Consider the following 21,490-nt stretch of genomic DNA (forward strand, 5'->3'; position numbering starts at 1 on the left):
CCCTGATCATACGGGGACTTATAGATACTTGTAGAACATTCCCTGATCATACGGGGACTTATAGATACTTGTAGAACATTCCCTGATCATACGGGGACTTATAGATACTTGTAGAACATTCCCTGATCATACGGGGACTTATGGATACTTGTAGAACATTCCCTGATCATACGAGGACTTATAGATACTTGTAGAACATTCCCTGATCATACGGGGACTTATAGATACTTGTAGAACATTCCCTGACCATATGGGGACTTATAGATACTTGTACAACATTCCCTGATCATAACGTATGAAGTTTTCTAAAACATGAGCCGTCTGTGTCGACCATATTGTGACCAACACATACAGTGCTCAGTTATATGGGTCTGGCAATTCGTTTGTGTTCGGTGACTGACTGAGGGAGGGTCAGAAAACACGAAGAACAAGAACACCACAGTGTTCTCTCCTGGGTAATGTACAGAGGTGGTGTAGCGTAGGATTGTGGCACTGTGAGAGGCTTGGCTGGGCAGGAGCCCCGCGGTGCTGCTGAAGGTGCAGGAGGCGAGCCAGGCGTCCTCCCGCGGGAGGGTGTAGCTGCTGACTCTCTTCTGAGGAGAGGGAGTTGGGGGTGACCCGCGGTCCCTCGCACTGCAGGACGCCGCTGGACGTGGGAACTGGCAGTTGGTGATGTCCTACGGGAGTCCTGCCGAAGGAGGGAGAACCTGTGCCACGAAGGTCGAAAGTTGCCTACTCTGACCTTAACGTCTTTTTACGTTGTATGACTAAGGTCAGCTCAGCCAGCGATTGGGCGACCAGCCTTCCCTAAGGATAGGGTAGGTCACGGCACAGGCTGCTGTTCACAGGCAGAGGTCAAGTCAACTGCATTATCCAATAAACACAACGGCAGGGGGCGGTGTCCGGTGTGTGACGTCATCACTACGGATATGAAATGACATTTGTGCCGGATACAATGTGTCTCGTGGTCCTTTGTCTTCTGTAAGCATTATCTAAACATTAGATTATAATAATAATATTAATAATGATAATGATAATAATAATAATAATAATAATAATAATAATAATAACAATTTTTTTTTTTTTTTTTTTTGCTTTGTCGCTGTCTCCCGCGTTTGCGAGGTAGCGCAAGGAAACAGACGAAAGAAATGGCCCAACCCACCCCCATACACATGTATATACATACGTCCACACACGCAAATATACATACCTACACAGCTTTCCATGGTTTACCCCAGACGCTTCACATGCCTTGATTCAATCCACTGACAGCACGTCAACCCCGGTATACCACATCGATCCAATTCACTCTATTCCTTGCCCTCCTTTCACCCTCCTGCATGTTCAGGCCCCGATCACTCAAAATCTTTTTCACTCCATCTTTCCACCTCCAATTTGGTCTTCCACTTCTCCTCGTTCCCTCCACCTCCGACACATATATCCTCTTGGTCAATCTTTCCTCACTCATTCTCTCCATGTGCCCAAACCATTTCAAAACACCCTCTTCTGCTCAAACATTGTCCTCAAACATCTCATTTCCAGCACATCCATCCTCCTGCGCACAACTCTATCCATAGCCCACTCCTCGCAACCATACAACATTGTTGGAACCACTATTCCTTCAAACACCCATTTTTGCTTTCCGAGATAATGTTCTCGACTTCCACACATTCTTCAAGGCTCCCAGGATTTTCGCCCCCTCCCCCACCCTATGATCCACTTCCGCTTCCATGGTTCCATCCGCTACCAGATCCACTCCCAGATATCTAAAACACTTTACTTCCTCCAGTTTTTCTCCATTCAAACTTACCTCCCAATTGACTTGACCCTCAACCCTACTGTACCTAATAACCTTGCTCTTATTCACATTTACTCTTAACTTTCTTCTTTCACACACTTTACCAAACTCAGTCACCAGCTTCTGCAGTTTCTCACATGAATCAGCCACCAGCGCTGTATCATCAGCGAACAACAACTGACTCACTTCCCAAGCTCTCTCATCCCCAACAGACTTCATACTTGCCCCTCTTTCCAAAACTCTTGCATTCACCTCCCTAACAACCCCATCCATAAACAAATTAAACAACCATGGAGACATCACACATCCCTGCCGCAAACCTACATTCACTGAGAACCAATCACTTTCCTCTCTTCCTACACGTACACATGCCTTACATCCTCGATAAAAACTTTTCACTGCTTCTAACAACTTGCCTCCCACACCATATATTCTTAATACCTTCCACAGAGCATCTCTATCAACTCTATCATATGCCTTCTCCAGATCCATAAATGCTACATACAAATCCATTTGCTTTTCTAAGTATTTCTCACATACATTCTTCAAAGCAAACACCTGATCCACACATCCTCTACCACTTCTAAAACCACACTGCTCTTCCCCAATCTGATGCTCTGTACATGCCTTCACCCTCTCAATCAATACCCTTCCATATAATTTACCAGGAATACTCAACAAACTTATACCTCTGTAATTTGAGCACTCACTCTTATCCCCTTTGCCTTTGTACAATGGCACTATGCACGCATTCCGCCAATCCTCAGGCACCTCACCATGAGTCATACAAACATTAAATAACCTTACCAACCAGTCAATAATACAGTCACCCCCTTTTTTAATAATGATAATGATAATAATAACAACAACAACAACAATAGTAATAATAATAATAATAATAATAATAATAATAATAATAATTATTATTATTATTATTATTATTATTATTATTATTATTATTATCATTATTATTATTATTATCGGGATCTTCCGTCCGTTTGACTGGTGAAATAAACCCCCATGACCTTCCTTATATCATAACCTCCTCCCCATGACCTTCTCCATGTTATAACCCCCTCCCTATGACCTTCTCCATGTTATAACCCCCTCCTCATGACCTCCATATTATAACCCCCTCCTCATGACCTCCATGTTATAACTCCCTCCTCGTGACCTCCATGTTATAACATGCCATGACCCCCTTCACCCTCGACCTTGACACCAGTTGATCGAGCCATGTGGGAGGCAAAGAGTGGACACCCCCGTTCTACCACATTAGCTGGGGGTCAACTTGGCCATGACGTCCGGTATGGCTGTCACGTATGACGATGCATGCTCATGATATGTGCTAACCCGCTAGCAACACACACACACACACACACACACACACACACACACACACACACACACACACACACAGTATGGTTACTGTGTGGCCATCGGCAACTCAAGGGTGGGCCGTTTTGATACCTGCTTCTTTCCCTACACGTCCAAACTTTGGAACTCCTCATCTTTTCATGTCCTTCCCAGTAGATATGACCTGGCACATTTCACAAGACAGGTTTTTCACTTTCTCCAAAATTCGTAAATATTTTCACGTGTTTTCCTTTTCCCGTTTCATAATTATCTGTTTATTTCAACTAGGTCTTGGCTCTGTGTGGCCTTATATCCGTGACTGGAGCCTTCAACGTGAACAAACACTACTTTCGAAATATGCATTTGTGTACCAATCAAAATTTTACCTGTGGATCTACAGATGATATTCAGTTTGATTTCGACATGTAATGTAGCATCTGGTTCGTGACTCATCCATATCCATGCTAGACACCAGCCTGCAGTAGGGTCTACGCGGGACAACATGGCGCCCTATGCAGCGTCCACCTAGTTTTCCACCAAATGTGAGTCACTGCTTAGAATATGTTATTGTTTAACATTTGTTAATAAATATGTCAACGTCACAGGTTTTACTACATATCATGGATCCACGTGATGTTAAAGGAGATATGCACTTTTCATCAGAATGCAAGTTGAATTTTTATAGGATTGTAATTACAAAATCGACACATTTTTATATTTTTTATCAGTGGCATGAACAGTTACATAAGAGTAGAACAGATTATTAATCTAGAACACAGGCGTCCTCTTTCATAAAAAATCCGTAAATATTATGCATATATTTCATTAATATGATCTTACAGTTATCAAAGTAAGGGAACAGGACACGAGGAAGATTTAGCTGGCCAGAATTTCAACTGACGACACACCCTTTAATATTTGTGAGTTTGAATTGTTAGGTCATGAGTAGAAGACTTTGTTTACTACTTTTACCGTTGTGTCATTTTTGTACGCAATTAATAGTACTTATCGTAAAACAAATGATGTAATCAATACTTTACGGGGAAAAAATAAGCATGGAGTTAAAGAATGATTTGACGAACGGTAAAACGACTGACGTGAAATATGGTATCCGGATTCTTGTAGCTTCAACCTGTACGAACGCAAGTCAGATGTCAACACACCACGATGGCCAGTAGGAACTGCAGGAAGTAACGACGAGCAGTAACTACCTCTATTCACATCAGAAACTGTCTCCCCAGTTGGGCAGATGTTCAGATATCTTTACGTTTCTCAGTTCCGAATAACTTTTTATTTACAATTTGTTATAACAACAATGTCTTCATGACAAAATCGGTATAGGAGTAAAGTCGTGAATAATGTCCAAGTTTCGTGTTAGTTTGGTTGTGTTGGGTGTGGCTGCCGGAGTGCTGGCCCACACCCAGATGTCTTCGTGCAGGTACCAATTTGATAATGGCTCTGAGATTAACCTCATGAAGGTAGCCGCCTCGCCCCTCGATGCTCCGAGGTAAGTCCTGTGTGACTCGTGGTGTCCCCAGGATGGGTTGGGTAGCTTATCAAGCTAAGGTTGTGTTGAGCTTGTGGTTACACACCGGGATGTGTGGGCTGTTTCATCTTTCTGATGGAGGTCGCAAAACAAAATGATGAAATATGAAATACAGAAAAAAAACTTTCAATAAAAAAAAAAATGTCATTGGTTGTATAGGTATTACTGATGTATATTACAAACAATATTACATTTGGATTTCTTCTTTTCAGGAGAGCCCAGTGGGAAGTATCATAATTGGTTTTACCTGTTGTATTCAGTTTACTGCTCCAATCTTACCTCTTATTATTTCCTTGCTTGAGATCGATTAAGTGATTGAGAATAAAGGGTAAAGGTTTAGTATCCCGAAGGGTTAAGGAATAATGGACGATTCTTGGTAATTTATCAATTTAGCTTTACATCTATGATTACAGATATGCCTGTGAAGGGTGATGTTGTATTGTGTATTGTATGATATTAGAATTTTGTAGTGAATTATATTAATTAAGGTGACAATTGTATATCTGTGAAAATATTGTGTTAAAGTAGAAGTAGGTAATACGATTGTAATTATCAACAAAACTTCAGAAAACCTCACCTAACCTTCTAGCAGTCAAAATTTATAATTTTCAATTATGTGTTCAAAAGATTTTTAGTTACACATGAAGATGCATTGCTAACTTCGCATGATGTAAACAGATGACTCGGTGCAATCCCCAGCAGCATACAAATTTAATCGCGGTAGGTTTCTGGTATTATTCTAGTTATTTGGTGGGGGTCGATGAGACTTTTATAGGTTCTTTTGATATTTTACAAGTGTATTATCTACTTTTGCATTAATTGATTTTATATTTTCCTTGATACATAACCCTTGTAAATATTAAAACTATCTATAAAATGTGGAATATTTTCGGAAATTATCATAACAGGATCATAGAGAAACATGTACCAAAAATGACATGAAAGAATGTAAACAGAAAACCTCTAGTGGAACAAAAGTATGTAGAGTTGGGAAGAACAGCCATTAATGGTGGCAACATTTCAAGGAAAATAGCAATCACCAAAGTTTATGATTATAACCAGGCTCTATTCTTATTTAAAAAAAATATTTCTTTTCAGGTTTAAAGACTACCCAGCTAGAAACAAGACTGATAAAAGTTTATATTCCTACAATCCGTGTTACTCTTATGTTTACCCTCCTGATGGCCAACGGATGTCATGCAGTAAAAATGTTGCTGTAAGTCATTCATTCACTATGTCATTAGAATAGGGCTATTGAGTGTTTAGAGTTATTGTATCTTAAAAAACTGAGTTTCACCCTTGAAAATTATTAAAATATTGTACGCTTTCAGTTAGGAGCGTTCAACAAATGGTTAAAAAAATGTCAAGAATTTTTGGAATTCAAGTCGATAACGTTAATGTTGTATGATTCTCTAATTCTCATGAAAAATCCTAGAGTAGATCCATTATCAGTGACATGAGGTTTTGGCTACATCAGATGTCAGCTCTAAAATGTTTTCAGACTTTCTGTTCAACAGCATTTATTTTTATTATAATGAGCAGCTCAGGCCATAGTGACTTAACCAGAATTACATTTATTTTGGTTATTAATGAGCAGTTCTTGCCATAGTGTGCATATAGTTTGACAGGATTTTTAGGAAGCCTAACCCTGTGATGGAAAAGATCTAACATTGGGCATTTTAACTGCAAGGGAGTTGACTTGCTCCCTTCATCTTAGGACCTGAATAATTTTTTCAGCTTTTCCCATAGCTATATTATTAGCTTATATGTTATGTATGTCAAATGTAGTAACAAGGCAAACAATGCTGTGATTTTGTTAAATTTTGGTTAAACTCACAAACATTTTGTAAGTATGATGAAATGTTAGAGGAATAGAGAAAGAAAGAAATATGACAATAAACTAAACTTTGATGATATAGATTATAGATTTTCAGCTGCCCTCTTTGTGTTTTCATATACAACCAATTCACAGCATTGCAGCAGTGTTTGATTAGCATTCCAGGATTCCCTCATGTGATATATAGTAGGTATTTCATCTGTTTAGAAGACACTGTTAATGTATACAGTAAGAAATAACCTGTGTTTCACAAAGGATCGGAGAATTAACAAACAAAATCATCCATAGGTGTGTCAGAGTAGTGCACAAGGTTATATCAACATTGGAACTCAACAGTCTGCTACTTTTAAATTCAGTAATGCAACTCAGAAATGGATAGTTTCGTACTACAATGCAAATGGTGACACGTAAGTATTATGCAAACTGTTGAGGTTTCTGTTTATTTGCCCCTTTTGTGTGCTTTATATTCCAATTTGCAGTTTGAAGTAGAATGACTGTAGTGAATCTCTCCCTTATAACATGGTCAATATGTCTATTTATTCATTATGACCCTCATCCATTTGCCTACCTCATAGATTGCTCTATTGCTTTACTATGGCCTGCTGTTTGTTGTTTTCTCCTCCTAAAGAGGTGCATTCTTTTTACGTTTACATATCCATTGTTTTTTATGTTTATGATACGTTCTGGTTATTTGGTTAAAGCCTGGTGAACTACTGACAAGACAGCTTGTTGGCATACAAAGAATGAAGAAAGCTTGTGTGGATCAGTAAAGGGAAATGATCCCTGTCTTTTGTGCCAAATGTCTACACTCACCCCATCTGTGAACTATACTTAGATTCACTGTTTGTTCTCACACGGGTTTAGGTTTTGTTTTCATTTACTGATTGTTAATGCATTATACAGACTTTCTTTCCTTGTGTTTTGATCTCATTACAAACTTTTACATACTTTTAAGCTAATTTACACATAAACCACAACAGCAAATGAAAATGATCCATCTTCCTATAATGCCACAAGCTCTGGACTTGCAAGCTTTACAAATTTGGTTCTTTCATTTTTGATGTTGCACATTCTTTGCTTGGGACACCAATACTGTGTTCTATGAAGTGTATTGATTCAATGTTTATATTTCCCTGCTGGAATAGGTTATCCTGTCATCTCATTGTTATCATTTTATAGACTTTATTTAATTGATTTTTAAGTTATTACAGACTTTTAGGTGATTTGTGCATAACTAATGTACTATTGCCAAAAAAGTAACTGAAATGTAGGGTTTGATGAGTTTCAAAATGAACAGTACAACCCCTGTTGTTTGGGCACCTTTGCACCAGTAGGGTTGCTGCAGCTGTTTAAAATTGTGGTAGCTTATAATGACACAATACAGGATATTTCAATGACATCATATTCATAACAGTGCCATTGATTATTCAACATGGTAACTTTTGCAATTATAGTTCTCTATGCCTCAGCAGCAGAAATACACCTTTATCAGTAGGACAAAGACATGGGACAAAATTGATCCCACCCCTTAGAAATTTGGGATACAAAGAGAGGCTAAAACAGTTGGATCTCTTCTCCCTTAAAAAACATAGACTTCGTGGTGACTTAATCCAAGTGTTCAAAATTCTGAACAAGTTCGATAAAGAAAACCACGATCATCTTTTTTTGAAATACAAGCAAATGCTATTATTAGGACAAATGGAATAAAATTCAAAACTAAAAGATGTAGTACAGACATGGGAAAATGCTTCTTTTCCTATAGGTGTGTTGAACACTGGAATAAGTTACCATCAGACACAGTAAATGCTAAAACTATAAATACATTCAAAAGTTATTTAGACAAATATTTTATAAAACGTATAAACGCCATTGGTAATGTGACACTAGAAGGCTATTATGCAGCAGCTGGGAGTCAGTGATAGCTTAAAAAACTACCGAGCAAAATTGAATTTTTTTAAGGTATATCTTATAGTTATATCTTATTTTTTTCTTTTTTCAGACAACCCAGTCATGGGCCAATCATGTTGTCTGTCTTTCTCATGTAAACTTTATAGGTTTTTAATTTTTGATTCAATGCCCAACATGTGGGTACTGGGAGGATGGATATGCAACTGCAGAGTTTAGATGGATACATGCAGGGGTTGATGGGAAGCTCACTGACGTGAGCCTGGGTTGTTTCACGGGGGAAAAGACTTCCCACACAACTAACATTGTAGTCATGCTGTGGTCATCAGTAATGCCTTGTAGGCATGGGAACCCCCTCGTAGCCCAGATGGACAACAGCTGACATTAGAGTTGGCAGCATTCATGCCCCGACACTTGAACAGTGGTGTGGACATGGGAGGTAGTTACACTAAATATTAATGTAATAGATGAGATGCCATTACTCTTTCCCTTACCTATTATCATAATCATATTACTACCTTTATACCTAATAAATATGTCAGTACCAAATTCTACTTAAGGGTACAGTCAACATATACATTTTCTCCTTATGTTATGCAGAGGAACATTTTAGCATCATCTTGCACAAAGTTTACTGTATGTGTCTAACCTGGATTATGCCTTCCCACGATCATTCCCAGTTATATAACCATATGAATATGATTCATATATAAGATGTTGATATCAACCAGCAGGAAGTGTCTTACATACATCATGGCAACCGTTGTAGCATGCACGGCTACGAACTTCACTCTGGGTCCTCTAGCATTTCCCAAAAAATTTATGACCAATGCATCTTCTGTTCTATCTATCTATATCTATGATGCCTGTTCCCACCTCAAGGTGGTGGCCACAGCAGTAGTCTCCTTAACTTGTGAACTCCAGTCCCACTTCGTATCCTTCTGTGCCTAACCCTTAACAGGCCACAGGCAGAGGGCAACTCTAGTGCAGTGCTTGCAGGGGTTCCTACCTAATGCTCTTCCTGACTCTGTGTACCTAAAGCTCCTGCTTAATATTCCTACACACTACTTCTACCTAATGTTCCTGCCTAATTGTTCTTATCTACTGCTTCTATCTATTGCTCCTACCATTTCGCTAAAAGGTAGGGTTGGTGCATAGTGCTCACCTCAGAAAAATATAGTTACAAAGAATGAGCTGTGTGGTTTAAGTGTTGTCAAGTGTTATGAATGACAAGGAGAGATTGTATGTTTTTGGACAGACTGCCAGTAGTCCAGTTTAGGTGAGGTAGAAAGAAAACACAGCTGACTGGGTCATTGGAGTGCAACTTAACCACTAAAGTGCTGGCTCAATACTCAGTTGTCACTGACCCTCCCAACACCAACAAAGGTAGTACTCGTAATTTACCTCCCAGGTTGTTGGCTGCCTACCAACTACTGCTTACCTACCTACTTACCGATATGTCCTATTATCATGAATGATATTTTTCAGATACTTTTTGAGTGATAGTACATACAGAAAAGCACCTATGAGTACCTGACATGAGGTTGCATGAGGTGTTACCATGTAGTACTCACCAGGTATCTTGCTTAGTTCACAATTTGCAGCCATATGTTGTTCATAATTGCCCATTTTAGATTGATCATGTATATGCTTAAGCTGACAATTCAATAATCTTTCGAAGGTGTCATTGCTACAGTACTGTACAGTATTAGCTGTCTTCCTCACTCACAACCCTATCCTCATTTATTCTCATATTTTACCATTCTACATTCAGTCTTTCCTGGTATCTCTTCACATAAGCCTTTTTTCCATGCTCACTCACTTTCACCACCCTCTTCCCACTCATATCATTTCCTCTCTTCCTAAAGCCTTTATAAACATTTATCCTTGCCTCCACCAAGTAATGATCAGACTTACCACCAGCTGCTTGTCGTAGCACATTCACATCCAAGAGTCTCTTCTTCACAAGCCTTTCAGTTAATATATAATTCATTAATTCCTTCTTTCTGTCATCTGAACTCTTCCACAAGTAGTTACACATATCCCTATTTTTATACCTGGTATTCCCAACCACTAGCTCTTTTTTAGTTGAGGATTCTACAAGCTATTTACCATTTTCATTCACATTACAGGGTACCCCATTCCCTGATTATAAATTCAACTGCTACACTACTCACTCTTGCATTCAAAACACCTATCACCAATACTCGATCTCTTGCATCAAAACTGCTGACACACTCAGACTTGCCTCTCTTCCATATATCTTTTGCAGCTAGAGGCATAAGCGAGAATAATCACACACCATTCGTAATCCATTTTAATATTTACTCTCATCAGTGTCAGGCTGCCTTCCTTACTCTTCCACACAATCACACCATTATTCCCTCAGCAGCAATGCTACCCCCCTTCCTTAGGTCTCCTCCTAACACTAGCCCCTGATTTTACCTCTTAAGATATTTCCAAACTGTTCTTCCCTTTCGTCTTTAACTTTGTTCCACTGATAACTAGAACATCAAGGTTTCTATCTTCATTCTACCTATCTCTCCCTTCTTTTCATTGTCGTTATATCCACATACAATCAAACAACCCAGCTTGATTGAGGAGAAAGGTTATTTTTCACTTAGATCCTTATTCCAATTCAATTTTTAGAAATTAGAATATAAGAAGGGAAGGGTGTCCAGACCCCACCTACAGCCCATATCAGATGACCATGATTAGGGCATTCATTCAGCTACCACAGAATATGACCTCTGTCACTAATGAAATTAATAGCAGTACCTAACATTAAATTCTTTCACTTGATTTCATTCCAATTAGATCTTGACAAAGTTCATTGATATGCCTTACCTAAGGGCAGAGATATTTTGTTGTAAATAAACCACTCTTTTTGTGTGTTTCAGGCAAACAAATTTAATTTTACAGTGTACGAATGATACGAAGGATTCATTAGACGTGTGGGGAGAAACACGTGGAATGCACAGAAGTGTATATGTAAGTACATTATGCATAAATGAATGCTTGGAAAGATTTCTGCTGTTTATAAGTTTTCTACGATGAACACAACTTTTGGGCCCAAAGTGAACATTGTAAAGTCATAAAACTGTGCTTTATTATTATTTATATTATCAGCATAATGGTTAATGCCATATTGTTAAGACTTGGGTTCATAGGGCATTAACATTAATCCATCTGAGCATCTGTTTAGCATACAATCCCATAATATGTTCTCATGTCACACCCTTAGATTCCCACTGCAACAGCTACATTTAACTTTTTTGATGCATGTCATAAAATTTATTGTTATTAAACATACTAAAGTATTTATTTCTGAAGTATGTGTTTGAATTTAGTATCCACATTTTTTACACTACATTGTTGTAATGCCAAATTTCATCACTTTAAGAATTTCATTTACAATTTGCCCAGTATTAATTAAAGGTCACACAGACTTTTAAGGATTTACCAAGGCTGTTACCCCCATTCCTTACATCTTTTCAGTGATAAAATAATAGAATTTTTATTTGGTTTCGAAATGTATAGGCCTCCATGACATTTTTGTGTAGACTTTCCAATGTACAGAAAAAATAAAGGCTCTCGAATCAGGTAATAATGTGTAGGATTCCACCAAAAGCATATTTTGCCTGGAGAAATAGACATGGTTGAAGAAATTTGATCACACAGAGAACATATGAAATATTGTAAGGTATAAGCTGCAGCCATAGTGAATGGGAAAACATATGGCAGATGATAAGGTGGTCTGTAAGTTTCATTGTAGTACAGTAAAAGGTCTGAGGAGGAGAGATAGACCAGAGAAGAGATGGATAGATGGAGTGTGAGCATTAATGAAAGGAAAATTTTAAAGAATTTTTGGTATGGCAGTGGTCTCAACAAATGTATCACCATATTAGTACACTGGACACGGGTTTAGAATGTGCATGAGTGATGTTTTAGGGGCTGTATGTACCTGATCCACTGTAGTAGATTGGAAATGGAAAGATTGTAATAATTACTGAAAGGTTTAATGGAGAATTTTCATTTGTGTTAGTGTGACAGTTCATTACCAAACTCCATTTTTGCCAAGATATATGCTTGCATTACCAAACCCCATTTTTGCCAAGATATCTGCTTGCTCATGCATCACAAAGCTCATTTGCCTTTTAAGGAAGAGGGGTTTTGATGAGAGTTTATTTCTCTGCTGCGGCATGAATAATCTGAAATAACTAACTTCATCTGCTTGCTTGTCTTTGATTCATGTAAACCTAGACTTCATTTTAGAGGTAAGAGGGGAATGTCATCATTATGGGTATACTTGGCAACCTGATACTCTTGGGAATAGTGTTATCATCTGAGTAGTTTACTGTAGTTGATGTTTAGTTTATCCTTTTTTCTCTTTATCATGTTAGGTGAGTTGCATCTCACTCCATTGGCCATATGCACCATTACATACAATTCTTCCAGTCAGAATACTTTATTTTTGAAAACAACAATGACCCTTATAATTTGAAACATGTTGGAGGACAGCATATATCTGGGATGAGTCACCTGAAAATAAAAGGGTAAGCTGGGTAAGCAGACATTTTTTTCAAGCCTTTATGCTGACTATATATCAGTATTTGGTTCCTCTGTAGTAAACTCAAGCATTCTCATTTTCAGAAAATTACTTTAATTTCTCGATGTGCCTGTGTTGATGGTTGTGGCACCCCAATTCTTCCTCATGGAATGTCCGTTGGTTCATTTCTGCTTCTGTTGCTGCTATTATTTGTTGCCACGTATCTTTTTGTGGGACTTATGTATCGTCGCTATGTAATAGGAGCACGAGGATTAGAGCTGATGCCACATTTAAGTTTTTGGATGGATTTCCCATTTCTTGTTCAGGTAAGGTCACATTGCCTTATTTTATTGGTGTACTGATTTATTCAAGTTTTATATACATTTATATGTATTAGACTGTTTTCCTTTTTACATTAGGATAGTTTGGTTATAAGTTTTTGTTTTAGGTAAAAAGTTATATTTATTTGCATTGTTGAACACTTTCCAGATTATTGCTTCCACATTTGGGAGTGCTGCATTGGTCCAAATAAAGAAATGAAGAAAGGGGGAAATATTTTTCATTCTTAGAAAAAGAATGAGTGTTAGAATCAAAAGTGGAAGAAAAGTGAGTTGAAGATTGTAGAGTGGGGTCATCAGCATAAGAGTGAATATGTTTAGAGGATGAATATCATTTATGTAGTAAAGAAAGAACATAGATAATATAACAGTATCCTGTGGGATACCACTGTTAGCAGTGTAAGACAGATATGTCACTTCATGGGTGACTTATGTGATATAATAACTGTAAAGGAAATTATGCTGTAAAAAACAGAGAGAAGTGGAAACACTAATGGAAAGAAGTTTAGTAAGAGAGGAATTTTGCTTCACCCTTTCAAATACTTAAGAGATTCCTAGGTCCATGACAAAAGATTCACCAGGTTCTCTAAGAGAGGAGGCTAGAGGTGGGTCATGTAGGAGAGAGGACTGATAATCCATGCACTGTAAAAATATTTCTGGTGATTTGAAAGAAGAGACTGGAATTCTGAATGCTTAAATAGATAAAGTTAAGAAGAGCTTCTAAGACTTTAGTGATACAGAAGTTAGAGTGATGGAACAGTAGTAAGGAGTAATAAGGGTATGAAAAGTCTTGTTTCTTAGGGATGGGCTAGATCAAGGCATCCTTCCAAGAAAAATGAAAGGATTGATCTCTTACATAGAAGTAAAATAGGTGAGCAATTACTGAAACTAGCTCAGGGGCATACTTTTTATTTAAATTTTGACATGGCATACCATCTGGCACATTCACCCTGCCCACCAGTTGCTGAGAGAATTTGGAGGACCATGTTCAAGGAGATTATAGTAAAGCATAGGTTCAGAATGTTCCGAAGTAGAGTTAAAGTAAAATAAGGTGATGAGAAGAGGCTTTATCTGGTGGAAAGTTAGCTATAAATTGATCAGGCCAGAATAGAGGAGGAATGGTTGAATTCCAAAAGTTGTTGACAATGCCTTTGGTTAAGGACATTAAAAAGGATTGATCCATCCTTATGTAGCTTTGTATCCCTACTAGATAGAGCTGAGTTGAAAGTGGTCCAGCTTATCAGTCTTCCCACTTAATCCACTTTCTTTGTGCTACAATGTTGGTTCACTTTCCTTCATGTATAAGGTATTTGTTTTTACTCCAGAGAGCTGGCTGCTTGTGTTCCCCACTATTAGCTAGACCATACAATACTCGGTAAGCTACTTTGTCATTTGATTACTGCATAGCCACTGGCAACTCAAGAGTGGGCCTTTTTGAGAACTGTTACTTTCACTACTCCTCAAAGCTTTGGAACTCTCTACCCTCTCATAACTTTCCTATTGACTGTGACCTGACATGTTTTAAAAGACAGCTTTTTTTAATTCCTCCAATAATTGTATATGCTTTTCCACATCTCTTCTTTCTTCCTTTCAGTAACCTCTAGATACTTCAAATAAGGCCCAGCTTTGATGTAGACTTCTAACCATAACTGGAGCCTCCAACTTAGAAAGAGTATTGAGTGATGGGATGAAGTAAAGTTGTTTGTTAAAGAGAAAAGGGAGGTGTTTGGATGATACTTACAAGGAAAGAGTGTAAATGACTGGGAGATGTTTAAAAGAAAGCAGCAGGAGGTCAAGAGGAAGGAATGTTCAAGGGTTGAAAAAGAGGGCAAATGAGAGTTGGGGTGAGAGAGTATCATTAAACTTTAGGGAGAAGAAAAACATGTTTTGGAAGGAGTTAATAACGATTGAAAGACGAGAGAACAAATGAGAACATCAGTGAAGGGGGGAAGTAATAACAGGTAGTGATGAAGTGAGGAGATGGAGTGAGTATTTTGAAGGTTTGTTAAATGTGTTTGATGATAGAGAGGCAGATGAAGGGTGATTTGGTTGTAGTGGTGTGCGAAGTGAGAGGGTCAGGGAGAATGGTTTGGTTAAGAGAAAAGAGGTTGTGAAAGCCTTGCTTATGATGAAATCCAGCAAGGTTGCAGGTTTGGATAGTATTGCATTTGAATTTATTAAGATTGGGGTCGATTATGTTGTTGATGGATTATGGATTATGGATGATTGGCAGAATGCGTGTTTAGTGCCATTGTACAAAGGCAAAGGGATAAAGGTTATTATTCAAACTACAGAGGCATAAGTTTGTTGAGTATTCCCATAAAACTGTGTAGGAGGGTATTGATTGAGAGGGTGAAGGCACGTACAGAGCATCAGATTGGGGAGAAGCAGTATAGTTTCAGAACTGGTAGAGGATGTGTGGATCAGGTGTTTGCTTTGAAGAATGTGTGTGTGAGAAATATTTAGAAAAACAGATGGATTTATACGTAGCATTTATGGATCTGGAGAAGGCATATGATAAGGTGGATAGAGATGCTTTGTGGAAGGTCTTAAGATATATGGTGTGGGAAGTAAGCTCCCAGAATTAGTGAAAAGTTTTTATCAAGGGTATAAGGCATGTGTATTAGGAAGAGAGGAGAGTGACTGGTTCCCAGTGAAAGTTGGTCTGCGGGAGGGGTGTGTGATGTCTCCATGGTTTTTTTATTTGTTTTTGGATGGGGTGGTTAGGGAAGTAAATGCAAGAGTTTTGGAGAGAGGAGCGAATATGCAGTCTGTTGTGGATGAAAGGGCCAGGGAAGTAAGTCAGTTGTTGTTTGCTGATGATACAGCACTTATGGCTGATTTAGGTGAGAAAGTGCAGAAGTTGGTGACTGAGTTTGGAAAAGTGTGTGAAAGGAGAAAGTTGAGAGTGAATGTGAATAAGAGCAAGGTTATTAGGTTCAGCAGGGTTGAGGAACAAGTTAATTGGGATGTAAGTTTGAATGGAAAAAAATTGGAGGAAGTGAAGTGTTTTAGATATCTGGGAGTGGACTTAGCAGTGAATGGAACCATGGAAGCAAAAGTGAGTCACAGGGTGGGGGAGGGGGCAAAAGTTGTGGGAGCGATGAAGAATGTGTGGAAAGAGAGAGCATTATCTCAGAGAGCATAAATGGGTATGTTTAAAGGAATAGTAGTTCCAACAATATTATATGGTTGTGAGGCATGGGCTATAGATAAGGGTTGTGCAGAGGATGGTGGATGTGTTGGAAATTAAATACTTAAGGACAGTATGTGGTGAGGTGGTTTGATTGAGTAAATAATGAAAGGGTAGGAGAGGTGTGTGGTAACAAAAAGTGTGGTTGAGAGAGCAGAAGAGGGTATGTTGTAATGGTTTGGACATATGGAGAGAATAAGTGAAGAAAGATTGACAAAGGGGGTTTATGTGGCAGAGGTGGAGGGAACAAGGAGAAGCGGGAGACCAAACTGGAGGTGGAAGGATGGAGTGAAAAAGATTTTGAGTTATCAGGGCCTGAACATACAGGAGGGTGAGGGGTGTGCAAGGAATAGAGTGAATTGGAATGATGTGTTTACTGGGGTCAATGTGTTGTCAATGGACTGAACCAGGGCATGTGAAACATCTGGGGTAAATCATGGAAAGGTCTGTGGGGCCTGGATGTGGAAAGGGAGCTGTGGTTTCGGTGCATTACACATGACTGCTAGAGACTGAGTGCGAACAAATGTGGCCTTTTTGGTCTGTTTTTCAGGCGCTACCTCACTGAAGCAGGGAGTGGCTCTGGCAATGGATTGAAGGCAAGTATGAATATGTACTTATGTATATGTACATGTTTATGAGTGGATGGGTTATTCTTCGTCTGTTTCCTGATGCCACCTCGCTGACGTGGGAAATGGCAATCAAGTATAATGGAATAGAATTAATTGATAGGGTTGATAGAGATGCTTTGTGGAAGGTTTTAAGAATATATGGTGTGGGAGGCAAGCTCCTAGAAGCAGAGAAATTTTTATCAGGAGTGCAAGGCATGTTTACGACTGGCAAAAGAGGAGAGTAATCGGTTTGCAGTGAAGGTTGGTCTGCAGCAGGGGTGTGTGATGTCACCATGGTTTTTTAATATGTTTATGGACGGGGTGATAGGGAGATAAATGCAAGTATGGAGTCTTTTGGGGATGAGAGGGCCTGGGAAGCGAGTCAATTATTGTTCACCACTGATACAGCACTGGTGGTTGACTTGAGTGAGAAACTGCATAAGTTGGTGACTGAGTTTGGAAAAGCATGTGAAAGGATGAAGTTGAGAGTAAGTGTGAACAAGAGCAAGTTAGTTGCAATGTAAGGTTAGAGAAAAAGTGGAGTAAGTGAAGTGTTGTAGATATCTGGGAGTTGACTTGGCAGCAAATGGAACCATGGAAGCCGAAGTGAGTCATAGGAATGGGGAGATAGCAAAGGTTCTGGGAGTAATGTAGAATGTGAGGAAAGAGATAACGTTATCTCGAAGAGCAAAAATGGGTGTGTTTGAAGGAATAGTAGTTCCAGCAATATTATATGGTTGCGAAGCATGGGCTGTCGATAGGGTTGTATGGAGGGAGGTGGATATGTTGGAAATGAAATGTTTGAGGACAGTATGTGGTGTAAGGTAGTTTGATCAAGTAAGTAATGAAAGAGCAAGAGAGATGTGTGGTAATAAAAAGAGTGTGGTTGAGAGAGCAGAAGAGGGTGTGTTTAAATGGTTTGGACATATTGAGAGAATCAGTGAGGAAAGGTTGACAAAGAAGATATATGTGTCAGAGGTGGAGGGAACAAGGAGATGTAGGAGACCAAACTGGAGGTGGAAGGATGGAGTGAAAAAGATTTTGAGCGAATGGGACCTGAACATGCAGGAAGGTTAAAGGCTTGCAAGGAATAGAGTGAATTGGAACGATCTGGTACACCTGTGTTGACTTGCTGTCGGTGGACTGAACCAGGGCATGTGAAACATCTGGGGTAAACTATGGAAAGGTCTGTGGAGCCTCAATGTGGATAGGGAGCTGTGGTTTTGGTGCATTACACATGACAGCTAGAGAATTATTGTGTGTGGATGTAGCCTTTTTTGTCTGTTTCCTGTTTCCTGTTTAAATGGTTTGGACATAGTGAGAGAATCAGTGAGGAAAGGTTGACAAAGAAGATATATGTGTCAGAGGTGGAGGGAACAAGGAGATGTAGGAGACCAAACTGGAGGTGGAAGGATGGAGTGAAAAAGATTTTGAGCGAATGGGACCTGAACATGCAGGAAGGTTAAAGGCTTGCAAGGAATAGAGTGAATTGGAACGATCTGGTACACCTGGGTTGACTTGCTGTCGGTGGACTGAACCAGGGCATGTGAAACATCTGGGGTAAACTATGGAAAGGTCTGTGGAGCCTCAGTGTGGATAGGGAGCTGTGGTTTTGGTGCATTACACATGACAGCTAGAGAATTATTGTGTGTGGATGTAGCCTTTTTTGTCTGTTTCCTGGCACTACCTTCCTGACACAGAGGGTGACCATGCTGTTTCCTGTGGAGTGGGGTGGCGAGGTAGCGCTAGGAAAAAACAAAAAAGGCCACATTTGTTCACACTCAGGCTCTAGCTGTCATGTGTAATGCACCAAAACCACAGCTCCCTTTCCACATCCAGGCCCCACAGGCCTTTCCAGACGCTTCACATGCCCTGGTTCAATCCATTGACAGCACATCGACCCCATTATACCACATCTTTCCAATTCACTCTATTCCTTGCAAGCCTTTCACCCTCTTGTATGTTCAGGCCCTGATCACTCAAAATCTTTTTCACTCGATCCTTCCACCTCCAATATGTATGCGTGTACATGAGTGGATGGGCCTTCCTTTGTCTGTTTCCTGACTTTATCTCATCTACACGGGAAACAGCGATCAAGTATGATAAATGAATAAAAAATTATATTAATTGAAGAAAAAAAACAAGTCAAAGCACATTTTTATGGAAATTTACTTAACTGTGAATTACTATTTTGCAATGATTTTGAGTAGAAATTGAAAATAGAATATGAATCTGGATTTGGAAAGAGTTTCATCGCCTTATACATTTAGCCTTAGATGTACAGAGCATGATTAGATGATCAGACTACCTTATGTTGCATATACATTTTACATTTGTGTTAATAAATTTTTCCAGTAATGATCTCTGCCAATTACATACCTTTCTTCTTATGATAGTTTGTAATTAGATAAATTTTTTCTTTTCAGGATGGTTTTTTCTTCCTTGTTAAATGTGGACATGGTGATGTGACTTATGAAAGAATATGAGGGAGTTGTTCCATGGTTTATGACTCCAATGTTTCATTGAGACAAAATCAAATGTGATACTTAAGTGTCTGATTACTATTTATGACTAACTGTTATAGTTGTATCTTGTGATAATAGATTTTGTCAGAGACATTCCATTTAGATAAGATTTGATCTATTTTTTGATATTTTGTACTTCATATATGTGACCATTTGGCTATATCTTCTAGCAAACAGCATGTTGTCATTTTGATTGTTGTTTTAATAAAAGAATATAACTTTTGTGTGTAACTAGTTAAACCTTGATGGGAACAGGCATCAGAGATATAGTTAGGTGTATAGTTAAACCTTGGAATATTAAATACTGTAGTACAGTACATAACAGAACAGTGTAGACAGATACTTTCTGATGACTTTTCTCATAGCAGTATATCATTTTGAAATTTTTTTTTACTAAGATTTTACTTTGAACTGAGAAATATTTTTGTATAAGTTTGTGAGAGATTTAGAACTTAAGTTCTACAGACAACATGAAAGCTAAGAATTGTTTAAGGTAGATAGGCAAATCTTTCCTTTTGATTGTATTATTAACCAATATAGAGATGTTTTCTTTATAGTTTTTTGCTGAATAGTAGCAGTAAAGTATACCTAACCTAACCCTTAGGTACTGGGTAAGTATGTGTCCACATCTTGAAATAGATTAGAAAAAAATTAGTTTTTAAAATTTTGTTTCCCCAGATAAAATGATTATAGAATAAAAGAAATACATGAAAAAGCACCCGAGAAAGACAAAGAATATGCTAACATAATTCAAACCCCTGGGGATAGGGGAGAAAGAATACTTCCCATATATTCCCTGCATGTCACAGAGATGACTAAAAGGGGGAGGGAGCAGGGGGCTGGAAATCCTCCCCTCCAGTTTTTACTTTTCCAAAAGAAGGAGCAGAGAATGGGGCTAAGTGAGGATTCTCCCTCAAGGGCTCGGGTATGTTTTTAATGCTACCTCGCTAAAGTGGGAAAAGGCAAATATGTATGAATATATATATATATATATATAATTTTTTTTATATTATACTTGATTGCCGTTTCCCGCGTCAGTGAGGCTGCACCAGGAAACAGATGAAGAATGGCCCATCCACTCATTGACACACACACATATATAATAAATAATGTATATATATATATACATGCCTTCACCCTCAGAGCATCAGATTGGGGAAGAGCAGTGTGGTTTCAGAAGTGGTAGAGGATGTGTGGATCAGGTGTTTGCTTTGAAGAATGTATGTGAGAAATACTTAGAAAAGCAAATGGATTTGTATGTAGCATTTATGGATCTGGAGAAGGCATATGATAGAGTTGATAGAGATGCTCTGTGGAAGGTATTAAGAATATATGGTGTGGGAGGAAAGTTGTTAGAAGCAGTGAAAAGTTTTTATCGAGGATGTAAGGCATGTGTACGTGTAGGAAGAGAGGAAAGTGATTGGTTCTCAGTGAATGTAGGTTTGCGGCAGGGGTGTGTGATGTCTCCATGGTTGTTTAATTTGTTTATGGATGGGGTTGTTAGGGAGGTAAATGCAAGAGTTTTGGAAAGAGGGGCAAGTATGAAGTCTGTTGGGGATGAGAGAGCTTGGGAAGTGAGTCAGTTGTTGTTCGCTGATGATACAGCGCTGGTGGCTGATTCATGTGAGAAACTGCAGAAGCTGGTGACTGAGTTTGGTAAAGTGTGTGAAAGAAGAAAGTTAAGAGTAAATGTGAATAAGAGCAAGGTTATTAGGTACAGTAGGGTTGAGGGTCAAGTCAATTGGGAGGTGAGTTTGAATGGAGAAAAACTGGAGGAAGTGAAGTGTTTTAGATATCTGGGAGTGGATCTGGCAGCGGATGGAAACATGGAAGCG

The 21,490-nt window shown here is 38.8% G+C and overlaps 1 protein-coding gene across 3 annotated transcripts; it reads left to right on the top strand.

Moving 5' to 3' along the window:
- The first annotated feature begins 4,300 nt into the window (after positions 1 to 4,300).
- On the top strand, positions 4,301 to 19,877 carry LOC139751421 (cation-dependent mannose-6-phosphate receptor-like). 3 transcript variants are annotated; one of them, XM_071666811.1, is made up of 6 exons: positions 4,301 to 4,661; positions 5,799 to 5,916; positions 6,826 to 6,944; positions 11,343 to 11,433; positions 13,096 to 13,317; positions 19,557 to 19,877. In XM_071666811.1, exons 1-6 carry the CDS (start codon positions 4,513 to 4,515, stop codon positions 19,614 to 19,616), a joined length of 759 nt encoding a protein of 252 aa, XP_071522912.1. In that variant the 5' UTR covers positions 4,301 to 4,512; the 3' UTR covers positions 19,617 to 19,877. The 3 variants fall into 3 exon arrangements, with proteins under 3 accessions (XP_071522912.1, XP_071522913.1, XP_071522914.1); XM_071666812.1 differs by lacking the exon at positions 19,557 to 19,877 and adding an exon at positions 13,481 to 19,550; XM_071666813.1 differs by having other exon boundaries at positions 4,302 to 4,344.
- The last annotated feature ends 1,613 nt before the right edge of the window (positions 19,878 to 21,490 follow it).

This window comes from Panulirus ornatus, chromosome 11 (genome assembly GCF_036320965.1).
Source record: "Panulirus ornatus isolate Po-2019 chromosome 11, ASM3632096v1, whole genome shotgun sequence".
NCBI lineage: Eukaryota > Metazoa > Arthropoda > Malacostraca > Decapoda > Palinuridae > Panulirus > Panulirus ornatus.

Excerpts from the sequence above, each read along its gene's own strand:
- LOC139751421 (XM_071666811.1), top strand. The coding sequence starts at position 4,513 with ATGTCCAAGTTTCGTGTTAGTTTGGTTGTGTTGGGTGTGGCTGCCGGA. Across the intron at positions 11,434-13,095 it reads GAATGCACAGAAGTGTATAT|AAAATTACTTTAATTTCTCG; the intron begins GTAAGTACATTA and ends TCTCATTTTCAG. Across the intron at positions 13,318-19,556 it reads ATTTCCCATTTCTTGTTCAG|GATGGTTTTTTCTTCCTTGT; the intron begins GTAAGGTCACAT and ends TTTTCTTTTCAG.